The sequence below is a fragment of the Trichomycterus rosablanca genome, chromosome 2, assembly GCF_030014385.1.
Source record: "Trichomycterus rosablanca isolate fTriRos1 chromosome 2, fTriRos1.hap1, whole genome shotgun sequence".
Classification (NCBI taxonomy): Eukaryota; Metazoa; Chordata; class Actinopteri; order Siluriformes; family Trichomycteridae; genus Trichomycterus; species Trichomycterus rosablanca.
This window is the reverse complement of record NC_085989.1, coordinates 5,729,533-5,753,997: the sequence shown is the minus strand read 5'-3', so window position 1 is coordinate 5,753,997 and position 24,465 is coordinate 5,729,533. Positions and strand designations below refer to the sequence as shown.

The window sequence follows — 24,465 nt, the reverse complement described above, 5'->3', positions numbered from 1 at the left end:
AAGGTCGCTGGTTCAAGCCTGACCACTGCCAGGTTGCCACTGTTGGACCCTTGAGCAAGGTCCTAAACCCTCAGTTGCTTAGACAGTATACCATCACAGTACTGTAAGTCGCTTTGGATAAAAGTGTCTGCAAAATTCCTAAAATAGAATGTAAATGTAAACAATATAAAGTTATGGTGTCTCAACCTGACATGGCATTTTAACCTGATACATTACTTAGTTATTAACAATATTTAATGACAATAAACAGGTATTTACAAACTTAAAGCCTAAAAAAATAATTAGCTACATGACATTACAGTGCTAACGTGCTAAAATATTCAGTGAATGTCCATTTTATGTGGGTCTAGTCAGCAGAAGCCAGGCGCTCATTCAAACAAACACAACGGTTCAGTCCCAAATAGCTGCATATACACTACAGAAGTGCACTTAATAGGGTTTAAGACAATAACCTAAGCGAAATAGGTAGTGCACAGTTTCATACTTGTGGTGTGTATTTGGCATACGGCCCAGGCTTTTTCTCTCTACATTCGTTACGCGTTTAGAGGAAATGACGGAACTAGTCAGCAGTGTGACGAAAGGTGTTGCTCAAAAATACAACAAGGAAGTGGGTATCCCGGTGCCACGGCGAAATCAAATAAAAAGAAATACAGTGGCACATTTTAGAAGTCCGCTTGGTGCAGTGGGTACCGGGAGGGTACAGTCGGACCCGTTAGCCCGTTGCTAAGCGCTCAGCTACAGCGATGAACACGGACGTGGAATTTCACATCAGGCAAAATTACCCGTGGAACAAACTGCCAGCCAATGTCAAACAGGTAACCCACGCATCATTTCTACCATCTGTCATTTATACTTAACATCAGTCTAATGAGAATCAGCTTCCATCATCATCATCATCATCATTCTCATTATTCTCATCATTCTCATCATGCATCCATTCATCACACTCCATTACACTGCAGGGTGCAGTACGAATCCAGCAACCCTTCCTCATCCAAACTATATTAAACAAAAATCAATATTAACAACAACATTAACAAGTTGAAAAATGTACCCCTGCACTAAGCTCACTTCAGTCTTTTGGCTTCTTGTATAAACTGTAAATAAAATTCACTGACGGGCTCAAGCATTCAGATCATTACCGTTCTTTTGGTGTATCCTACACGCACATATGTGCTTGCTCTGATCATATCTCATATTTCAGTCTCTGGGTTGCACGGTGGCTCAGTGGGTAGCACTGTCGCCTCACAGGAAGAAGGTCCTGGGTTCGATCCCCAGGTGGGGCGGTCCGGGTCCTTTCTGTGTGGAGTTAGCATGTTCTCCCCGTGTCTGTTTGGGTTTTCTCCCACAGTCCAAAGATGTGCAAGTGAGGTGAATTGGAGAGACAAAATTGTTCATTTACATATTCAGCATTTAGCAGATGCTTTTATCCAAAGCAGCTTACAATTATGACATGAACATGATTTTGACCAGTTGAGGGTTAAGGGTCTTGCTCAGGGGCCCAACAGTGGCAACTTAGCAGTGGTGGGGCTTGAACCGGCAACCTTCTGATTACTAGTCCAGTACCTTAACCACTGAGCTATGACTCTGTTTGATATTAAACTTGTGAACTGATGAATCTTGTGTAACGAGTAACTACCGTTTCTGTCACGAATGTAACCAAAGAGTGTAAAACATGACATTAAAAGCCTAATAAATAAATAAATAAATTTCCAGTCTCTGTAGACCAGTCCCTGTGGTTTTTCCACCACTCACTTTGGGTAGATTTTTTTCTTATCTTACCACAGACGAGAGAAAGTAAGGGCAGCATTTTCATTCCAAACCCTCTATGTGTATGTGGGTGACAAATTAAATGAAAGTAACACCTGACTTTGTAAGTGAAGAAAGAGAGTGAAGATGTTTCCAGAGAGGTGTACTGCATGAATTAATGCTTTGTGACAAGCAAAAAATCCTAAGCAGGACCAATTGATTATGGATTAATGTGGCATTAAATGGCTTTTAATTTATGGTTCAGTAGTGTTTCATATCGTTGTCAAATGTGCACATTTATACAGCAGAATAGATAGACAGTACAGTCCTGAATGCTTTACCCACACAGTAATGGCTGTGGATGACTCAGTTCTAGTGGTGCAGGCTTTTTACTGGCATGTTTTGGTTTGATTTGTGGGTAGTGAGGCTGGCTTTTGGCCTCTTTTGTGGCTAGTTGCGACCGAGCTAATGAAACGGTTGAGAATCACTGCCAAAGCTCTAATTATTCTGACTGATCACAGGTCTAAATCTCTACTTTACAACTAACAAATCCACTATTTATAGGGTTTGATGATGCCCTGAACTGTTTGATGAGTATAAAATTGGTGTAAATCATATGCCACAGCCTTTGCACTAAATAAATCTCAAACCATTACATCTATGGTTAAGGAATTGGCATGTTGGCAGTGCTTTTGAACCATCGAACTGATAATCTTTTAAAAGTATGGTGTTCTTTTTTTCCTGTAAAACAGTGGTAGCTTAATGGTTAAGGTACTGGATTAGTGATCAAAAGTGGCCAAGTTGCCACTGTTGGGCACCTGAGCAAGGCTTTAACTTGTGATTGTTTGCACTGTGTTCTGTTACAATTGTATGCTGTAGCAATATCGTTTCAAAGGCTTGTAGAATCTATGCATACATGCACTGAAGTTGTTCTAAATCTGTCATATCTAGTTAGAATCTACAGCTGAACTGACCAGGATTGGCAGATTACATTGGAAGGCCAAACTGAATAATGAACCCTGTAGTTTATAGGGCAATTGGGGGAATATATACAGAAGTTCAGTAAATGTTCAAAACAAATTAGGTCAAGAGTGGCATCACAGGTAGTGTTACTTCCACACACAACCAGGGCCCCGGGAACCTGTGTTCAAACCTAGCCTCACACTTTCAGGAGTTTGCTATTGTTTGCTTGGGTTTCCCTCAAGTACTCTGGTTTTCTCCAACCCACCGTAACATGCAGAAGGTGGTTTGACTGCTCTAATTTGCCCCTCTGTGTTAGTAAAAGTATGATATAGTAAAAGTATGATATAGTAAAAGTGTTAGTAAGTGTGATAGACTGACACTCTGTTCAATAGTTCTTCATACTGCACCCAGTGTTGATCAAGATGAATGAATTTATCGAGCACCTATGTGAGATCTAAATAATTTTAATTGCGTTTTGACATTCAGCATCTCTGGTACCCCCTCAGTTCTTAATGGAGATGGCTGGCTTGCCTGTTCTGTAGCAATGCCTTTAATCGTTGGAAAAGGTCCAGATTAGGATTTAATGTCACCGTGGGCCTGGAGCAGGCCTGTGCGCCTGTAGAGTCCTGCACAGTGTGATATCTTCTATGATTCTACTCATTAAAGCTTGAGAGGATTTAGCAGGTTAATGACAGGAAATCATTAAACTGAGCTGGATTATTCACACGACTGCAGTCAATACACCCCTGAGTATACACTGTATCATTGTCTTTCAGAAACACTTTAAAGCTCTTAAGATGCTTCAATCAAAATAACGTCTTTGGTTTCTAACGTTATTTTTATCATCTACAGAGTCTTGGAAACTCACAGCGAGAGTATGACAAGCACGTCTTACTGTACAGCATTCGTAACCAGCTACGATTTCGCAATAACCTGGGTAAGAATGGAAAACCATGCTGTTTTGTAATAAGGCTTATCAGTGCTGTTACAGTAATTTATTAAAAGTCCATTTTGTTGCAGGGACTCTGAGCCCACGGCTAAATGAAACTCACTTGACAAAATTTCAGCAGCTTATTTATGGCAGACCTCTCTGTAGAAATATAGGTAGATTTAAATAGATAGATTGAGATCTAGATGGGGTATAGAGCTTTCCTTGAGTCTTTTGCTATTTATTTTGACCACTATATTGTTAAAAAGTAATACTGTGATGCAGTGGCAACTCTTAACCGTGACAAAACCATTATGCTAATGTTTATTGATTGCATTAATACCAGCACTTAGACTATACAATAATTATGTAATTATTTTGTTAATTAGGTTGTGTCTGTAAATTGTACTTTATAGTAAAGGTTTTTTTGTTTAAGGTAAATGCACAACTGCTATAGATGTGGTCAATAGGTTTGTTAGTATTTTATAGCCCACATGTTAAAACATTTTTTAATTAAGAACGTAATGTCTGATTGTATTTCTTATCATGTCATGTAGATTAATTTGGTTTAATTAGGTCTAAAGACAGTCCTAACTTTACTTTAAAACACTTTGCCTTTACAGTCAGACATGTGAAAAAGGACGAGCGGAAGTATTATGAGGAGCTGCTGAAGTACAGCCGAGAGCACCTCATGCTCTACCCGTACCATCTCTCCGACATCATGGTTAAAGGATTAAGAGTTACACCGTTCTCCTACTACATCAGTATCATGGAGGTACGTTAGTCTGTCAACTCAGTGGTCTGAGCGCTCGTTTGTGTGTGTGTGTGATCTGTATGTTCTCTCTTAGTTTAAATTAAGTGCTGTTCAAACTAAATTAAAATGAGCTTTTTAACAGACTGCATTAATTAATTAATTTTTTGTCAGCTATTGGTTAATGAATAATCACTGATATCTGTATGTAAAGCACAACGTCAGAAAATCCTCTTTATTTGTCCCAGTGACAGTCCTTCGTTAAATGTACGTCCAACTGGCTAGCTTACGAAGTAACAATGCAACCAAGACAAACTTTATTCTTTTTGTTTTAAACATATGAACAGAACACAACCCTTCTTACGTATTGCCCCATAGTGGTTGTTAGTAAGTCTGACTCTTAATTCAGAGTGAAATATATACAAGATGATTATAAACTTCATTAATTTGGCCATATAACCCAGTTCCAATGTCAAGTTATCCTACCAGTAAAAGTTATGTTTTATTTGTGACACAGAACATAGTCTTTATCAAAATAAATAATGTAACAGTGTTTTCAGGCACACTCATTGCATGTGGGTGTATAAAATTGATTATAATAAAAATAAATTGTATGCTTCCAGTTAAATCTCTTTCAAACATTAACTGTGAGCAGTGCCTGACCCCAGATATACTCTTTTGACTTAGTGTGCACAAATTTTAAAAGACACACTCCATAATATTAGAAGCTTTACCAGAAGAGTGAAGGCTTTTGTACATAGAAAACAAGCAGGGAGGACTTTGTCCATGGTTTTGGAATAGATTGTCTAACAAGCTTATGGTTAGATGTGTTCTCTTCTCAGATACAGTCATACAGAGTTATATGATTAATCCTGAATCCTGGAACTGAATTTTTCATGTCGTTCCGCCTTCAGTATAATTACAGTATATTTACAGAACAGATCGGTGACAGAACCCTGTGATGTGCGTCAGTGGAATAACTAGTGTAGATTGTGGATTTAACTGTGCAATTACAATGCTGGACTTTGATCTCAAGACCCTAAACATGATAAAATGTGGTGTAAAACAGACAATGAATGATTGAATGAATGCAGAAACTGGGATCACATAAAGTCAGCTCCAGAATGATTGGCAGCCCTTGGTAATAATGGGTATAAAAATGGTTTGTGGGTAATTAGCTCAGTCTCATATAAATAATACAAGAAAAATTACTTTCATTTAAAGTTAATTTTGTGCATTAAGAGCCATTCTTAGCTTCATGTGACCCCCCCCCCCCCCCCCCCCCCCCCCACCACCATATCGCAGTAAAAAGATCTCATACACTATCAGATATACAGATATTCAATATGCTTGCCATACGCAAGTTTGAACCACCTGAACGCCTATTTTTTTTTTTAACATTAGTATCGTACAAGTGTTTATTTAGGGCTTAAGTACTTTACATTTTGCAAACAACACACCACAGGAAAGTGAATGGTCATTCACTATTTTCACCTGTAAGTTCACTGGAAAGTGTTTGTGGTAAATGTTCGATTTCTTTTTGCTCTATACAGGACATCATGAACAGTGAGAAGAGTTACGACTCTCTACCCAACTTCACTGCTGCTGACTGTAAGTTCTCCTGACGTCTTCCATAATCGATTCTCACTATGATTCTGAGTGTTATTAACTATTAGTAGTGACTCTTTCATGCATAGTGACATAGTTATGAGTCCAAAAACCTTGCAAAACAGTGTCGTATTAAAACATAATATTTATTATCTATGTAGCATGTACATGGGCTTGCATCTACAATCAGTACTGCTGCAATGTTTACAGAGGCTCAAGTAGTGACTTAAATGCACTAAGATCTAAAAGATGCTTTCACATCAAACTGTAATGCTGCAAGAGCTGGAAATAACATCTCGTTTTAAAAGCTTCACCAGAGCAGACTGTCAAAATGCATTCCCCCTGCGTGTGTGTATATGTGTGTGCACATTGATTTGAATTGTGTTGCTTAACACTTTTAATATTCAGTCCCCTCAAACCTAAAGCATCTTCCTGTGTGCCTGGCTGATTGCTGCGGTTTGAGGATTCAGGATGACTCATTGTATCCTTGAGCTTTAAGCATCGACAGGCTGCAGAGTGCAGATTACCACGGTTAGAGAAACGGGGAGCGAATCTCTGACTCTAGATAAGCAGGAATAGTTGATTTAAGTGAGCAAAATAAATAAAAAAAGGTATTTAGTAAAATATTATCAATTTCTGGAATGATTTAGGTCTGGAATTTATTAGGAATAAGAATGTAAAGACGGATTGTGGTGCATCTGTAAATCACAGTCTTTGCGCACCACTAGGGGGCAATATAGAGTTGTGAAGTTTAAATCTATTAATTAAAGTGCCATTTGCCAGCATTCTTTTATTTTTTTTCTTTAGTTTTTTGGGGTTATAGCAGGTCCAGTTTCATCGGGAAGCACTGGGCACAAGGCTGGAACACCACAGACAGGGCGCCAATCCATCTCAGGGCTTCGGCCAACCATGTCTGTGTAGATGCCTGCCCGGTCGCTGAGATCTGGGTTTGAAGGTTTGTGGTGAGCTAGTGTAATAGACTGCTGCGCCACTTGAGCATCACTGCCAGCACTATCTGCGCTGACTGAATGTATGTGCTTTCATGTTTAGATTATTTTAAAAGTCAGTTGTTTTTTCTCAGACAAACTGAAAGTATCCCTGGACATTGTGGTTTGTGTAAACACTTATAATATAACTGACTGAATGGCAACACTTTTCCACAGACACACTTCAAAATAATGTGAAAATCCTGTATAAAAGAGTGGAGGTTGTTATATACAAGATTATGGTCATCTGTCCACATTGCTTGATCTGAATGTCAACATGTTTAGAAATGTAACTTTCTGCTCGTCAGGTCTGAGACTTCTCGGCATTGGAAGGAACCAATACATCGATCTGATGAACCAGTGCAGGTCTTCCAAAGTAAGATAAAAGCTCTTTGATGTTCATCAGTTTGTGTCACAGAGCTTTGATGTTTTTGCAACTGGGTTAATAAAGCGTGTGAAGCCTCTCTGAGGATTTCGAGCATGTTGATCATCAGATGGTCTTCAGATCTGGCTGTGTTGGAAGGACCCAGTGGTGATCATGTTCAGAACTCCTCAGAGAGTCATGCCTTGTCGTCATAATTAATTAATCTCACTCGTGCCTAAGCAAGCATCCGTCTCCCAACAGAAATTCTTCCGCAGAAAATCAGCACGAGATCTTCTGCCAGCCAAGCCTGTGGAGATCTCTGTGGAGCCGTGGTGGGTAGCGCAGACCGGATACATCACTGAGGACGATATCAGGGTGAGGAGATGTAATTAAACAACATCTGAGTGCTGGATGATGTGCCTAAATAATTCATGATTGATAATGTCTGTGTTCTGGAAAGATCTAATAATAGATACCTGAGGTAAAATGATGAATAGTAGTGAAACTAATTTTGTAGGACAAACAATGTGTAATTAAAAAAATTAGGTTTGTCAAAGCACACAAAAACAGTGTTACCCTTTTTGTTTACCTGTAGTTGCAAATTTGTCACTGAAAGTGCCTGTCACACTCAACTTATTATGCAAAAAATGTATTTCTCTCAAAGTTAATTAATCAACCAATTCAGCAAATTAAATGGTAATTAAATAGTAGTTCTGTAATAAACAAAAACTCTTGAACTTTACCATGTTGGTATAATGACAACTTTAGTAATTTAGGGACATAACTATCAGTTAATATCTTGTGACTGTCCTACACACACAATTGTGGAAATAAAGTGTAGTTAAGTTTGGTTTGGTATGAGAGCTTTCATGTGAGTTTGTTTCTGAGTACCTCTTGGCTTGATGATTACAGATTTGTTCCCCAGCGGAGAAGAAGGCCATCGATAAGATGATAGATTCGGGACCCCAGCTGGCTGGATCAATGGAGTATAATGTGGTTCTCAGTGAGTGTCTTATTCATAGGGCTCAAGCTGACAGGAATTCAGCTAAATGAAGACTAGAAATAACATGCAGTGCAGGGCATCAAATGGGCTGATTGTGCTGTAGGGGCTGTGCAGTATTCTGTGTTCAGCTCATTTTTGTTATTTGCGGCACCTAAATATGAACAAAAGTTTGTTTGGGCAACCCTGGTTGGTTCATATTGTTCATTTATAAAGTGAACGGATGTAAACCCAACTTTTACTGCAAACTGTTTAAGAAACGCAAAATTCCTGTTTGATTATTTTGGATGAACTTAAAAAAGGAAATACATTGTTGTGGCATGTGCAAAACCTTTGGTACTTGACTCCTTGGTCCATAATTGTTAGGCTATATTGAATCAGTTCTTGTTCTGGTGAGAGAACATGGTGTGCAACTGGCTGCCACTTGATTTGAAAATTTCCGTAAAACAGTGTTTACTTAGCCAAATTATGCTTAAAGATTTATTCTTTTGTACTAATTAAATACAATAATACAAATATAATTAAATAAATATCATTTTGACAGATAATTTTCAGTATTACAGTATTGTAGTATTATTATATTTTTTGCCTACTTATATAAACTGTGTTACATGAACCTTGAATTAACTTTTTTGTTTATGTATTTGTCACAGGTCTGTATAACAGGGGCTTTATATACCTTGATGTTCCCATATCTGATGACAGCTGTATATCAGGTTTGTAATAGTGACAGGTTTTTATTATTAGACTCGTGGACTGTACAAACGATCCGAGTCTTCTCATTTAATGCTATTCCGATCCTCCTAGCACCTAGTCTCTTTGTGGACTCTCCTCTAGGTCAAAGCACTGAAAAGTCCACTGCAAAAAGTTACATTTGTGCTCATCAAACCATTTTTGTGGTTTTGCTTCACTGTTCTTATTTATTTTGTTCTTATAATCCTCACCACTAACACATTACTACATCACAATTACAGTAAAGAAGGTCCTCAGTTTGATTCCCATGTTGAGTGGTCTGGGTTCTTTTTGTGTGGAGTTTGCATGTTCTCCCTATGTCTGCATGGGTTTCCTCCGTGTGCTCCGGTTTTCTCCCACAGTCCATGTAAGTTCGAAGAATTGGAGATACAAAATTGCCCGTGACAGTGTTTGACATTGTTCTGTCATGAATGTAACCAAAGTGTAAAACATCACATTAAATTCCTAATAAATAAACAAACAAACATATAAAATGTTTGATCTAATCCTGGCCATTGAGTAGATATCTCTTAGCCACAGATGTAAGGAACTGGAGATGAGGGGACTGTTAGTCCACTGGGAAAAATTGCATAATTGCAAATCCATTTGGAGCAATTGCAGAGAAAACCTCTGTACCAGAATAACATTGGTATATATTTATTTGCTTCTGATCTATTTGCAGTGCCACCTCTGGAGGGCTTTGTCATGAACAGGGTGCAGGGAGATTATTTTGAGACTCTGCTGTACAAAATCTTTGTGTCCATCGATGAGCAGACCAATGTGTCAGAGGTATATGAAAAATCTAAATACTAAGATTAATATTCTACTGTTTTGTGAATGTTTTTTTTTTCCTTTTTAAGTCACATTTAAATGTTTCTGTTACCAGTTGGCGAATGTTCTGGAGATCGACTTGGGCTTGGTGAAGGTATGTATTTTGATGCCAGTTTTTATGATATGTTGGACATGCAGTCAAGAGTGAATCCTGCTTTCATGATAATTACTGCTGACAAAACAGAGAGGCTGTGTTTCAAACCCTTTGCACTTTTAATGGATCTAAAAATAAGCCTGCTGTCCAGCCGCTCAGATTTGTTTTGTTTACTTCAAATAGGGAAACGGTATTTCTTTTAGCTTTTAAAGCCTTTCTGATAATCAGGCACAGTGGAACACCAGGTTTTGGTACATTATAATAATCCTATTTTTATAATTAAAATAATATTTAGCATTGAATTTATTTTCACTCGAGGCTGCCAAAATTAACTTTAATTCTCTGCAGTCGTCTAATCATATTAGCTTGAGTCATGTCCCGTTGAAGTCACTGGACATGTATTCCATAATTTTAATTCCATGGTTTGGGTTTTTATTCATATGAATTTCTTTCTTTTTTTCTGAAAATAAATAATTGGAAAAAATAATAAGAGTCCTTTTATAAGTTTATTTTGGGATTTTTGAAAGTCTGCTGGGTCAAAAATATACATACAGCCACTCTAATTATTTACTTGGTTGTACAGAAAGTGCTGTAATGCCATTTAACTTTATAGCATGCTTAACTTGATCTGACCTTCCAAATAAATCAGAAACCCACAGTAAACAATTGTAAAGTATGTGTTACACAGAACTTAATGAAATCCCATAACCACAGTGACATGCAATATATAGCCAAAACTATGTGAACACCTGACCATAAACTTTTTTAACATCCCATTGTGAAACCATGAGCAATAATATGGAGAAAAACATGGAGTATAGCATGGCTGTCCATACAGGATACTGCTCTGTATGGAAACCCAACACTGGCAAGTGAAGAGAAGTGGCGGGCGATAGGCATGTGATGGATGGGACATGATGATGGTATTGCAAGTGAAAATGATTATTTTACATATGAATGTCTGTGTTTGTGTTTTGAACACAGAATGCCGTGTCCATGTACTGCAGACTCGGATTTGCCATCAAGAAAGGTCAGGTGATCAGCCCTGAACAGCTGCACCCATCATGGAAAAGCGCACCCTCTGTCAACAGACTAAAGTATGGCAACTTATAACTTACAGCTGGAATAGTTCTATACAGTATTTCCTCTTTCATCTTGTAGTGTAGTGTTTTATTTTCTTTTTGTGTGTAACACTATTAGGAGCACAATGGACCCTCAGAAGATGCTGCTGTCCTGGGAGGGTGGCAGTCCAGTAATGGAGGCTGGTTCCTCTGCTACTGACACAGACACCACCAGTCTGGAGGACCAAGGTGGGCGGGTGCTATTCAGGGTTTTATTTTTTTGAGAGGGCAAGAAAAAATAAGGTTCTAAGTGACGTTAAAAGAGGTTCATTATTGAAGCACAAATGGCAGGAGCTTCAGTTACAAAGACTGCTAATTTTGCTAGTGTTAATAGTTACATTGACTTAAGTAACAAATGCATTTATATCTATGGCAAGCAAGCAGAGTTGATCATGATGTTTATGACTTTACTTAACACTTATGGGAGATTTTACTCCCCTTTTTCTTCATTACTAAAACACCAGTTGAGGTGGATACATATTGGAACAATGGTGTTCCATAACTATATATTTTTTTATTAAATGCTATAGCTTTCAGATATATATTATATTGAATATTTGAATCTGTTTTAGACAATGCCAGTGTGAGTAGTCTTAGTATTCCTGCAGCCCCCACCAAGAGAATCGCCTTCCTGTTTGATTCCACTCTCACTGCCTTCCTCATGATGGGAAACCTTTCCCCTGTAAGTGAAATTTTTTTACTACATATAAGCATTGTAAATACTTTATTGTTACTGATATTAATATGCTCCTATTGCAGAAAATTGAAATTGAGTCTTGAATTTTTAGCCGTTAATGTGTTGGATTATCTTTTCTACAAATATCTAAAGAGTTCCTTTTGATGTTATTGCTGGATTTGTATGGTATATGCCAGACTGACAGGGTGAGGCTAGCACATGCTTCCTCCAAAACACGTGCTGCCATGTGACCTTACCTTACATGCTGCGGCTTAAGCACTGTCATTAGTCATTTTTCCGATTTTATTCTTTTTGACTAGCCCATCTTATTTGTGCCCTTTTATTCTGCAGTACTATAAATGTAGACAATTCTTATTTTAGCTTAATACATCTATATACTATTCATATATATTCAAATAAAAAGACCGGTAGGTAAATGAATATTTTTACTCTTTACTTTCATTTCATTTTCATCAACCACTACATCCTGGTCAGGGTTGCAGCAGTAGCAACACTGGGATCAAGGCAGGAATACCCTGGCTTCAGCCATCCCACCTCAGACAAACCAATCCTGTCTGTGTAGATATTGGTAGGCTAGCGTAATAAACCACTGTGCCACCCGAGTGCCTGTAATTTTCCTCTAAAAGTCACCCTATGTAGTATCTCCCATTCAACACTGTTTTAGAGTACTACTTATAAAGACTGCATTGAGTTTATGTATACATAAGGGTATTCAATATTTTTGTGTGTTCCTCAGAATTTGAAGAGCCATGCTGTGACCATGTTTGAGGTGGGGAAGCTGTCTGATGAGACCCTGGACAGTTTTCTGATGGAATTGGAGAAGGTAAAAATCTTATTACCACTTATCATGGGAGTTAAGACTCTTGATGGGAGATGGACAGACTCATCCTCAAGTAATTTGGGGCCTCAGCAGATGCACACTTAAGCTGTTTCTGTTTGGTTTCTCTGACACGCACACACACACACACACACACACACACACACACACACACACACACACACACACACAGACTTAGAAATGTGTTTCTAAATCTTTTCTTTTTATCATACACACATACATAAAGACAGAATGGTATGATATGATTGAATGATATGATTCTGGTAACATAACATTGTTATTACACTTATCAACTGTTATGATCATTATGATGGCAAATGGCATCTGGCATGACTGGTTTATGTCATTCTTATAACACAGTCATGACTAAGGTTTAAGTAAAGTGTTACTAAATACACTTGTTTCTAATTCGCTGGCAGTTGTGTACTAATTCCCTATGACAGGACAGTTTTGAAGTACGTCAGTGAAGTGGAACTTAACATGACATTGGACTATAGTCATTACAACAATCATGAATAATAGTGAATCTAGTGAATCATGAATAATATTAGAATCATGTTTACATTTAACTAAAGCCCTACTGAACAAAAAAAGAAGAAATGAACATCATCAGTTAACATCAGTTTGTTTGGAGTGCATAAAACAGAAAAACCAAGATGACCTAATAAAAGAAGTAGGAACTTTGTAAAGGAACGTACTATATTCTTAAATGTCACAATTTAAATCAGTGAGGAAGAAGCTTTCAGTGTGTGGAAGCCAGTGGCACAGATAACATTGCACAAGTAAACAAAAGAATGGATTTCACAGTCAGTCAAGAAACTGAAGGTATGAAGAGTCTGGATTTTTCATTAAGACAATGATCCAAACCCCTAGAATGGCCCTTGTTAGTCTGACTTAAACATCACTAAACATTTTGTGAGTTGATCACGATCATGTCTTGCATGCAAGACTTCTCAAGAATGTTCCAGGATTAGAAGTTCTTACATAGAAGTTAGATAAACCTATTACCATAGTCAACGGAGGTATATACTAGAAATCAGAGATGACGATTACATTTAAACATTAAAAAATTAATACATTTTGCATTTGTGTGTTTGAAGGTGGAGAGTACTGCTGAAGGAGAAGCTCAGAGGTATTTTGATCATGCACTGACCCTCAGGAACACAATACTTTTTCTGCGCTACAACAAAGAGCTCACCCCCGACCAAGGGCCTGATCTACCCAATATAGGTAATACATCTGGCTTTTTCTCCTTACAGACCCTTGAATTGACACCCATCCACTGGCACAATTCCTACAGAGAAACTTCAAAGTCTTGATCTAGCTGAAAAGATCACAGAGAGGGCACTTTTAATATAATTTGTTTTTGAAGTGCTTTGTCCAACAAGCTCATGGTCAGGTGTTCAAATGCTTTTGACCATATAGTGTATCTTTGCACAGTCTTCCATTATATGTGTATTTGGTATCATTTACTGTCTCAGTGCCTGCACTGTGCTGGTTTGTTTACTGCGCCCGTGGTCCTGTTATTATATCGTTTGCTCCTGTGTTTCCACATTTGCAATTTATGTTGCCTTATAGTCTGATGCAGTCCTGTGTTAATGGACCATGATTCTGGAGAAATTTAATTTCGTTTCACTCTGTACTTGTATACATTTGGAATGACAATGAAGCCGTTTGAACTTGAATTGAAAGTGTTCATCAAAGCTGTGTGATAATCAAATAATTGATGTCTTTGTAGCCATAACAACGGACGTACCACACATTTTCTATACATTGTAAACGTCTATATATTTGTCCCAGGTTGGATGAGCTGGTCGGCTCTAATAAGTGTGTTTGTGTCTCTTTCTCCAGGCTTGCCTCTGGACCTCCTCCGGTGTGAGAGTCTGCTGGGATTGGATCCTGCCACCTGCAGTCGTGTCCTCAACAAGAACTATAAGCTGCTGGTTTCCATGGCGCCGCTAAGCAATGAGATCCGACCAATCAGCAGCTGCACACCTCAGGTAGCCCTGCCTTATTTGTAGAATGTATTGAGAGAGGGTAGGAACACATCGGTGTGGATACACCTCACTGTTTTTTTGGGACAAGGTTTTGCGATGACATTTTTGAGATGTATGGAATAAGATTACTGTGAAACAATAATTGTCCTAGACTAAATAATTGATTGGCGTCCTTTTCGGGGTGTGGATTTTGATTTTTTTACTATGGGTTTTCACAAAACATGCGCTTGATGTATTCATTTATAGAAGCTTCAAAAATTACAAAACAATTAGAATGAATTCATCTATTTGGTATCTATTATAGCCTATAGATTTAGTATTCTCAATTAATTTTGCACAGTGACGTGGCACTTTTTTGGCCAATAACAAAATTCTTAATGTTCTGTCATCTTTAAAGGAGGACACTGGTGTAGAAATGTTGGACAGGGCTCAGATCAGGACTCTGACTGGTCCACTTAAAAACATTTTAAGATTTCTTTTAAAAGAATTTTTAACCAACTCAAAGTATTTAAGCTTTCTAGCGAAATGGACTGGGTTTTCTTTTATAACCCATTTGTACTGTGCACCTTTTATTTCATTAATTCAATTTAACGTCCAACCTTTTCATTAATCCCATCGATAGTGTCACAAATAACCAGCAGAAATATACTACATTTTAAATATACAACAAAAGATAATAAAAAACATATGAAATAGCTTGTATGAATACTTCTTTAAAGCATTGGTTGCCCTAGGATTTCTTTTTACAGGTTTGACATTTGTGCTCTGCAACCTTTACTTAATGTTTGTATAAGATTAAAAGTCAGTTTCAGTATTTAAATATATTTTTTAATCCACCTTTGTACTTTGCCTTTTGAAATTAAAATTTCTGCATAGTGTTGTCTTGTGTTTATAAAATTCAGCACTGACACATGTCTGTATCTCATTTCTGCATGCTGTTATGATTGTTGAACATGTTCTAACATTATATGCTGATTATAACATGGCTATGACTGTTCTGTTACCAGCACATTGGTCCAGCAATTCCTGAGGTCAGCTCCATCTGGTTTAAGCTGTATTTGTACCATGTGACTGGTCATGGTCCACCAACTTTACTACTGTCCAAGGGCTCCAGGCTGCGCAAACTACCAGAAATCTTTCAGGTCAGTATCAATACAAAGTTGGTTTAGCAAAAGATGTAGAATAAATGTGTATTGCCATTATTTTTAACGGATGTGTTTTTGTTTAAGGCTTATGACAGACTCCTAATAACATCCTGGGGTCATGACCCTGGTGTAGTGCCCACATCAAATGTCCTGGCCATGCTGAATGATGCCTTAACTCACTCTGCAGTGCTTATCCAGGTAAAGAAGCAGAATGCTAAAACTGCGTTTGTCATAAAACCCCAAAATAGCAGAGGCTGTGGTCTATTTGCCAAGTCTGAAAAAAAAAAACAAGCTCAAAAAGCTAATAATAACCTTAGGCTGACAGGATTATATTATAATCAATCTAATTATCACCAAAAACATGCCTGAGATGCTACATAGATGACAGTCCACAGTCAAGCAAACTTTACACCAACTTTGGCTCAGAGGCTGCTGTACAAAAAAAGCATCTGAAAGCATCTGGTTCTGCTTTAACAAACGACAATTACTTTTTAAGGTGCTGAGAATAGTCTTTTGCAGTTCCTGTTTAAGAAACATCAAAGACGTTCTGGGTCATGATAGCCCAACACCAGTGCATTTTGTGTTGTGCTTTCCTTTCATTTCTCACATGTTTGTACATTCAATGCAAAACAGACAATTGAATCTTAATCTTACTCTTTATTTTTGACCCCTATTGGTAGTCAGTGGTCTGAATTTTGCATCTTAAACTTAGTCTTGTTCAAATGACATGCTGTATTAAAACAGCATATTTCTGCTTGCAAATTCATAGGGTCATGGATTGCGTGGTCATGGAGAAACAGTCCACGTTCCCTTTCCTTTCGATGAAGAGGACTTAAAAGGAGGTATATCTGTTTATATAAAGGATTCTTTTGTACACACGTATAGTGGTTACATATTATAATTTCCTTCCATTTTTTTCTGATGTTTTCACCCTGTTGTAGACTTCTCTTATTCTAACATGTGTGCACACAAGGCACTGAAGGTTCTGCGTGAAAAAGTAGATCTGGAGCACCAGTGTGGCTACATCACCATGCTGAACTGCAACAACAGGAACCGCCGCAGGCCCAGTGAAGGTGATGTACCTGGTGAGAGCTAGCACCAGTCCTTAGCTGGCTGTTTGTCCTCATGTACTGATTAGTAAAAGACATTTGGGGTGATCATTAGCCAGAACTATTAACAAACAGCAATCACATTAAAACCACAACAAGCATCTTTAATACGACTTTAATTCATTTAATGTTTTAATTGCACATTTTGTGCTTGATGAAATCAGTTCTTTTTCTCCAGCCTGAGTGCAGAATGACGTGTCACTAAGTACATTCTGTCCTCTCTGCATCAGGAGACTCTGAATTCGGGACCAGGTTTGATGCCAATGGAAGCAGTGAGTCTTTCGAGCTGGTAACTGAGGAGAACAATGCGGATGGTGGGAAGAAGCAGGAGGGTAGGTCTGGCACAGTGAGATCCAGCTCACTAATACAAATGACTCATGTTATTGGCCAGTGGAAACTAAAACGTCATTCATTGAAACTGATCCATTAAATGCATGTGTACTTTTGAAGGATCATCTAGTGAAGAAGAATGGGTACCTCTGGAGCTGTGCTTTGGAATGCCCCTCTTTAGCTCTGAGCTCAACCGTAAAGTGTGTGAGAGGATTGTCTCGCACAAGCTCTGCAGCACAGACAGGTAACGAAAACTGAGGTCCTAATATATGGTGCCTAGAATGGTGCCTATAAGGTATTTATCCCCCTCCTCTTTTCTACAGCAGTGATCAACAATCTGGTCAGGATTGTTGATTAATAAAGATGATGTTGAATGGGGTTTAAGTCTGGGCTTTGGTCGGGCCACTCATGGACATTTAGAGACTTGCTCCTGGTAAAATGGTGGACCTGGTAAAATCCTGTCATGCTGATAATGTAAATGTGTCTGTGTGGGTTTTCTGTGGGTACTGTCCCTGTGCCATGTGTTGAACTCATGCCTTAGTAAGTATTCCCATTTCAGACCCTAGTCAGTATAGAGTGATATATTAATATAATATGAAGGAAATCCTTTTAGATTTGCATGGTGCAGCTAAAGGTGGTGTTGGTGCTGCACAGCTCTGTGGACCTGGGTTCAATCCTAATGTGCCGACTGTGTGGGTTTTCTCTGTGACTGGTGCCCTGTTCAGGGTGGATTTATGTCTTGCAGTCATTGTGTGTGAAATTGGCTTCAGACCCTGATCAAGACATGTGATTATTGTTGGTGCAGTAGAGTGATAGGAACTTGGTTCAGTCTTGTTGGTGTGGGTGGAAGATTCACCAATCCATGCCCTGTCCAGAATTGTATTTATCCCCCTTCTCTTTTTTACAGCAGGGATCAACAATCTGATCAGGATTGTTAAAAAATAAAGATCTGGGCCTTGGTCGGGCCACTCGAGGACATTGAGAGATTGCTCAGAAGCCGCTTCAGTGTTGTTTTGGCTGTATGCTTCAGATCATTATTGACTTAAAAAGTGCCTTATCTCCCTATTCTGACTTTTGTGAGGAGTTCCTTGAAGGTTTACTTTAATGATGTTCCTGTATTTGGCTGCACTCATTAATCTCTCAAGTCTCACCATTATTTCTGTACCTGCTGCTGAAGCAACCCTACAGCATGATGTTTCCACCACCATGTGTTCCTAATGGGAAAAATATTAGCCAGGTGATGTGCAGTGCTTGTTTTTGCCAGACGTAGTCATCCACAAGACAATAAAGTGTGCAATAAAGTGTGTTCTAAACACTTTCTAAATCTACTGTATGTGGAAAAAGGATTGGGGGAATAAATATCACAGAACTGTGTACACATCATGAAGTGCTATGCATAAAGGTGGTTTAAAGTTTTTTAACTGTGTTCTGATTCTATTTTCAGTCTTCAGAAACTACTACATTCCAGTCGAAAGCTGTCCTTGAAAGTTCTCAGCTTTGTCCAGTCATTCCAGGTAAGGATCGGTAAACTGTTCTGAACTCCTTAGCTGTGTAAGAGATGTAACGCACCAAGTGAAAAAGTAGTGCACATCATCTGTAAAAACTAGACACCTGCCATCCATCATACAGACACATCGCATTTTACAGCTGCAACAGATATGTTAAATCAGTAAGGGCTTATTTTTTAATGTACTGTTTAGTACAGTTTTAGTGGTGGCTTTATCAAAGCGTATACTGAAATTGGTGGTCATTATTACCCTTTTTATACCTTACTGTAAATACCTTGGAATTAAAGGTTGTTTTGTTCACTGTACCTTTAAGACTGAAAACAATACGAAAGGTGGACTAAACTGTCGTAGGCTGAATGGACAGCTGCTAATTACATAATGTCATGAGTTGGTCTCAATTCAAGCCTAAGCTATTTTGATGGAAAATACATCAAGCTACAGAGGATTGATAAATAATGAGGAATATAAAAGTCTGCAGAAAGAAAATCCCTAATTCTACAAAGAATGTCTTTTTTAAATGCATTATATTGCATTACAAAAGCATAATAATAACAATAATAATAAATCTGCAGACTGAAAGCAGAATTTCACGTGACACGTGATCCATAAGTTTCTCTTTCCTTTTTCTTTTAGGAATGCGGCAATTCTTCTGATCCGGACAGTGGGGTATTAGGGGCTCTTTGCCAGCCGCCGGCCGAGTCTGGCGTCCCTCTCCCTTCTATAAACCTCTTCTTTATGAATGGCCAGCTGAAGGAATGGAGCGGGCGAACCCCACCCCCCCTCCAAATCTCCACCATACTAAAAGACCAGGACCAGCTCACATAAAGCCGATCCTCATTCCCTAGAAAACATATCCAATCCCAAGTCACGTTCACACCTGATTCCAACCCGTCGGATTGATTTCTCAGCTACCAGTGTTACCGTCTCGGCTCTGTGTCACGCGCAGCCCAGCGTTTTAACTCTACATGTGGACCTGTACAGCTTCCGGGCCAGCAGTAACACTAGTGCTGAATCAGAGATCCGGACTTGATCATATTACCAATCCCCATAAAAGATGAGATTATTCAGTATAAAAAATACAAAATATTATTTCATTAGTGTGAATTTTTACAGTGTATTGACTGAAATAGGTCCAGGATGAAGTCATTTAGTTATTTTTCTTCTATATTTGTATTGTCATGTGGTGATGCATGATGTCATTGCACAAAAAACACAGAAAAGCAAAGTGATTTATTAATGTGTGAGCAGCCGAGATTTTTTTTTTCTCTTAACAGTATGTGTTGCCCCCAAATTAAGATTTATTTTTGATTGTTTCAGTATCATTAACTACAGGGTGGCATGATGGGGAACCCAGTCCTGTTGGTGCTGCAGGTCCAGGGACCTGGTACAATCCTGTCATGCTGATAATGTAAATGTGTCTGTGTGGGTTTTCTCTGGGTACTGTCCCTGTGCCATGTGGTAAACTCATGCCTTAGTAAGTATTCCCATTTCAGACCCTAGTCAGTATAGAGTGATTGCTTAATATGAAGGAAATCCTTTTAGATCTGCATGGTGCAGCTAAAGGTGGTGTTGGTGCTGCATAGCTCTGCGGACCTTGGTTCAATCCTAACGCGTCGACTGTGCGGGTTGACTGGTGCCCTGTTCAGGGTAGATTCATGTCTTGCAGTGATTGTGTTTGAAATTGGCTTCGGACCCTGATCAAGACAAAGCGATTGTTGTTGGTGCAGTAGAGTGATAGGAACTTGGTTTAATCTTGTTGGTGTGGGTGGAAGGTTCATCGATCCAGGCCCTGTCCAGAATTGTCACTCTGTCCAAAGTTTACTCCTGCCTTGAGCCCAGTGTTCCCAGAATAGTCCCGACCCACCATGAACCCAATCAAGTCAAAGTGCTTAGTGAAGATAGATAAACTGTTTTTTTGGGGGGGTATGAAGTATTGTTAAGATTTGCTAAGATTTGAGATCTTACTTGAATGAGCCTTACTGAAATTGTGGCATGTCTGTGTGTGGGATTTCTCCGGTTACGCCTCTATCCTCCTGCCCCCAAGGTGGCTTGGCTTGTCTAAATTGCCCCTAGGTGTGAGTGTAAATGAATGAATGACTATGTGATGCCCTTTGAGTGTATATATTGTTCCTGCACCAGCTTTTCCAGGTTAGATTTTAACACTACATGCCCAATCAAAAGATGAATCCTTTATTTTTAGAGCACAGGAACAAATGTGTTCACCTTTTTCTACACAATGTTTTCACCAAAGATAAATTCTTATTTAGATTTTTATTTTTTACGACAGTGTTTTTATTTTAGCAGCCATAGTAACTAGTTACCAGTCACCCATGATACTTCTATCAGCTCTGCACTCTTCTACTAATGGTGTTAGACTAATTATTCTAAGGGTAAAATTATACATATAAATATTCAGTGTTCTGCTACATTAAACACTGAAATCAGCCAGTTTGTTACATTAATTTTCACAGTGCAGAAAATGCCACCCAGTCATACAGATTAGGTGCTATGCACTATTTTGTAGTCCTCTTTGAATATGAAAATGTCAGTGTTATGTTTTGCTTTCATATAATCCAAACTGATCTTCTGTAATCATGTTGATTTTAAGTAAAACACCAAAGGATAAATTTCACTGTGCTTAAAATACCCCAAAACATAACTGACCCATTCCTGCTTGAACAACACTTGTGGTTTTTGGGTGGCAAAGGCAAAACTAACTCATCTGACCACATCATATTTTTCCAGTCATCCACAGTCCTGTGCTGGGAATGCCTAGCGCACTGTAGTCAAGCTTTTTTGGGTGCAGGTGTAGGGCAGACTTTGCTGATTTGTTTTGATATATGTACCCTATTTATCAATAGAAAGGGACCCTCATAAAAAAACCAAATGACTGGATCATGTTTTGGAGGTGCACCATTCTCAGCACTTCAATGACACTGACATGGTAATGGCATGGTAGTGTGTCTTGTTTTGGTCTTCAATTTTCAATTAGTATTGAATTAGGGTCCCATTTGAGTAATGTACAGACCAGATAGATGAGCCTAATAAAATCCTTTGTGAGTACTCACATACTCTGATCACTTTATTAGGTTCAACTACCCTGTATGCACATTCATTGGCCATTCTATGAATTCTATGTTACCTACCACATGGATATTTTTTGTATGTATACAATTACTGACTGTAGCCAGTTACTTTCTTGTTCTGTAGACTTTTTCACACCCTCTAACCCCATCTATCAATGGACTACTACCCTTTATTAGACTGCCCATATATTATTTGGGTGGTGAACAATCCTCAGCACTGCAATGGCAATGGTCCAGTAAGGATCTATTTCATTGATGCTTGTGGTATAGTGGAGAGTCAAAGCGTACAAAGCAACAAATGGGCTATGGTTAGTAATTGTATATCTACAAAGTGCACCTACTATATATGATAGGTGTCACTCATAAAATACAAATTAATTTACGTACAAGGTAGTTGTACCCAAAAAGGGGTTGGTAACCCTATACCATTTTTATTTGATTATTTTAACTTCTGTATGAATGGTTGTGCAAAAACTAGGATACCTATATTGTGTTTAATTAGTGTGTTATTACACCACATAATTTGTTGGGCGTTTAAAAAAAATCCTCATTTGGACTGAGTTTATAGTCCAAGGGTACCAACCAAAGCCAGTCTCACTCGAACAGGAAATTATCATTCTCTTTAATATTCTTTATATCTTTTAGTATGTTAATGTAGCATTGCTGCTGTGTTAATTCATAAATCTCTCAGTCACTGCTGTTGTTCCTTTTTTGTATGCCTTTCCCAAGGCTGCTTGCTCTTTTTCCTTTTTTCGATTTAGACACTATGTATTTGTGGTATTTTGATAATTACGATGAGATCGTGGTGCAGCATGATGAGTGTTTAGAGTCCATTGTGTGTATTGTGCATCATTCAGGCACCTCCTGTCCAATCACATTTTCTCCTCCCATGGTGATCTACTTGCACCCGGCTTCCCTGGTCTTTGCTCATTCATTTCAGTGTTAGAGAAAAAACGTGTTAGTTTTATAATGTCGATCTGCATTTTAGGAATCTTTGTTGTAGGGTGTTTGGTGGGACTGTAATTAATTCTCTTGTAATTAAATGGATATAAAATGACATTCCCTTTTACCTGCCCCCACCCTTCAAAATATATATCATACCAATATGTAAAAAGTATATAATAAAATATGAATAAATATGGTGCAAACACTTTCCCCTAAAATGCATTTTGGCTGCACTTCTTGTCTGCCCTGATGACTTCTGAAACACAAATGTGGGGTCCTACCAGAGGCCAAAATAGGTCAGCACATTATAATAATGCATCAGTCTGTGCAAACGGCACAGTCTGAAATTAGATGGCACCAGTGACTGGTTCTGACTGATACTGTGCCTGAATATTTTCTCTTACTGCAGTTAAAGTGCTTCTAAAATGCCCATTTGAACACATTACAAATAATATTTTTGCTGACCAATGGTCTTTATATGATTCTTTCACTATCAATACCAGGAGCTGTGAATATATATGAATATGAGTAAGTTTGTTTCTTTCATTTCCTTTACATTACATCTGCAAGATTTTCTGAAATGCCTCTTTTATGGCTGAAGTCAAAGGTCAACATACACTTGTGAGGGACGCACAAGGTACAACATTTCAGGGATTTGTGATTAGTGGACTGCATCTATCAGTAAAATAACGATCAACATTGTAGGGGGTTCTGCATGTTCTCCCGTGTTTGTGCATGCTTCCTCTGGTTTTCTTCCACTTGCCAAAATCATACAAAATATGAACTGGCCATCTTAATTGCTTCTAGGTGTAAGTGAGGAAATGAATGTCCAAATCTTTGTCACCCAGGGCTGGACAGGAGCCCTGTTCAGGGTGAATCCTTGCTTTAGCTATAGCTATGAAAATAATGCACATACTACAGAATAAATAGTGTTTTATTTAATTTTATTTATGAATTTTGGGCTGATGTTCTAGAATCTCCAGAGGTTGTTTTCCTTCTTCAGTGCTCCAGAAGCTCTTGAGGAAGTAGAGGGATGCACCCAACCAGTAGGGAGCTACAGCCATGGCTGGATTACTGACTGGGCCAGTGGGGCCAGTGCCCAGGGGCCCTTGAGGTCAGGGGGCCCAAAACATTTTGCGATGCCTATCAACATTTATGATACAATATATTTTTTATTTCCGAGGGCCCTCCATTTTAAGGATCCTCTGACTATTAGGGACTTTGACCCCAGGGCCTCTTGGGGGCCCTAGCCATGCTTTTGGGCCCTAGCCATGCTTTTGGGGGCCCTAGCCATGCTTTTGGGCCCCTTATGAAAATGGATGAGGCGTGGCACTGCTCTGACTTCGACTTCTGGCTATTAGGGGTCCTAGGAAAGAGGGGGGCATATTTTTAGAGGGCCCTGGTTATGAGAGCCCCTACCAGGGGGCCCTAGAGAAGAGCAGGGCATACCATTAGAGGGCCCTTGATCACAACTCTTTGCCCAGGGGCCCAGACTATCCTTAATCCGTCCTTGGCTACAGCTTGTGGAAGGGAAGTACACTGAACCCTGCCATCAATCCCAGCTCTGTCCACTTCACTCCATGTTCTGAGCATCATGTTTGGAGAGTTCTCTGGTTCTGTAAGTACAATAGCTGCAACCCTAGAAAAAAACAGACTTCCAAGAAGTTTATTTTTGGTGCCTAA

The 24,465-nt window shown here is 38.8% G+C and overlaps 1 protein-coding gene across 3 annotated transcripts; it reads left to right on the top strand.

Annotated features, from left to right (window-relative positions):
- The first annotated feature begins 581 nt into the window (after positions 1–581).
- Positions 582–23,000, top strand: fam91a1 (family with sequence similarity 91 member A1). 3 transcript variants are annotated; one of them, XM_063010359.1, is made up of 24 exons: positions 582–815; positions 3,565–3,649; positions 4,264–4,415; positions 5,945–6,002; positions 7,294–7,361; positions 7,611–7,724; positions 8,262–8,352; positions 9,003–9,065; positions 9,764–9,870; positions 9,968–10,006; positions 10,991–11,103; positions 11,207–11,316; positions 11,736–11,809; positions 12,561–12,647; positions 13,763–13,892; positions 14,514–14,662; positions 15,667–15,801; positions 15,889–16,002; positions 16,574–16,646; positions 16,746–16,889; positions 17,144–17,245; positions 17,364–17,487; positions 18,688–18,757; positions 19,385–23,000. In XM_063010359.1, the coding sequence occupies exons 1-24, from the start codon at positions 744–746 to the stop codon at positions 19,574–19,576; spliced, it is 2,466 nt and encodes an 821-aa protein (XP_062866429.1). In that variant the 5' UTR covers positions 582–743; the 3' UTR covers positions 19,577–23,000. The 3 variants fall into 3 exon arrangements, with proteins under 3 accessions (XP_062866429.1, XP_062866428.1, XP_062866426.1); XM_063010358.1 differs by having other exon boundaries at positions 11,700–11,809; positions 16,746–16,877; XM_063010356.1 differs by having other exon boundaries at positions 11,700–11,809.
- Positions 23,001–24,465: the final 1,465 nt, after the last annotated feature.

Coding starts and splice junctions, on each gene's coding strand:
- fam91a1 (XM_063010356.1), top strand. CDS start 744: ATGAACACGGACGTGGAATTTCACATCAGGCAAAATTACCCGTGGAAC. Junction 9,066..9,763: donor TGATGACAGCTGTATATCAG/GTTTGTAATAGT, acceptor ATCTATTTGCAG/TGCCACCTCTGGAGGGCTTT. Junction 12,648..13,762: donor TTCTGATGGAATTGGAGAAG/GTAAAAATCTTA, acceptor GTGTGTTTGAAG/GTGGAGAGTACTGCTGAAGG.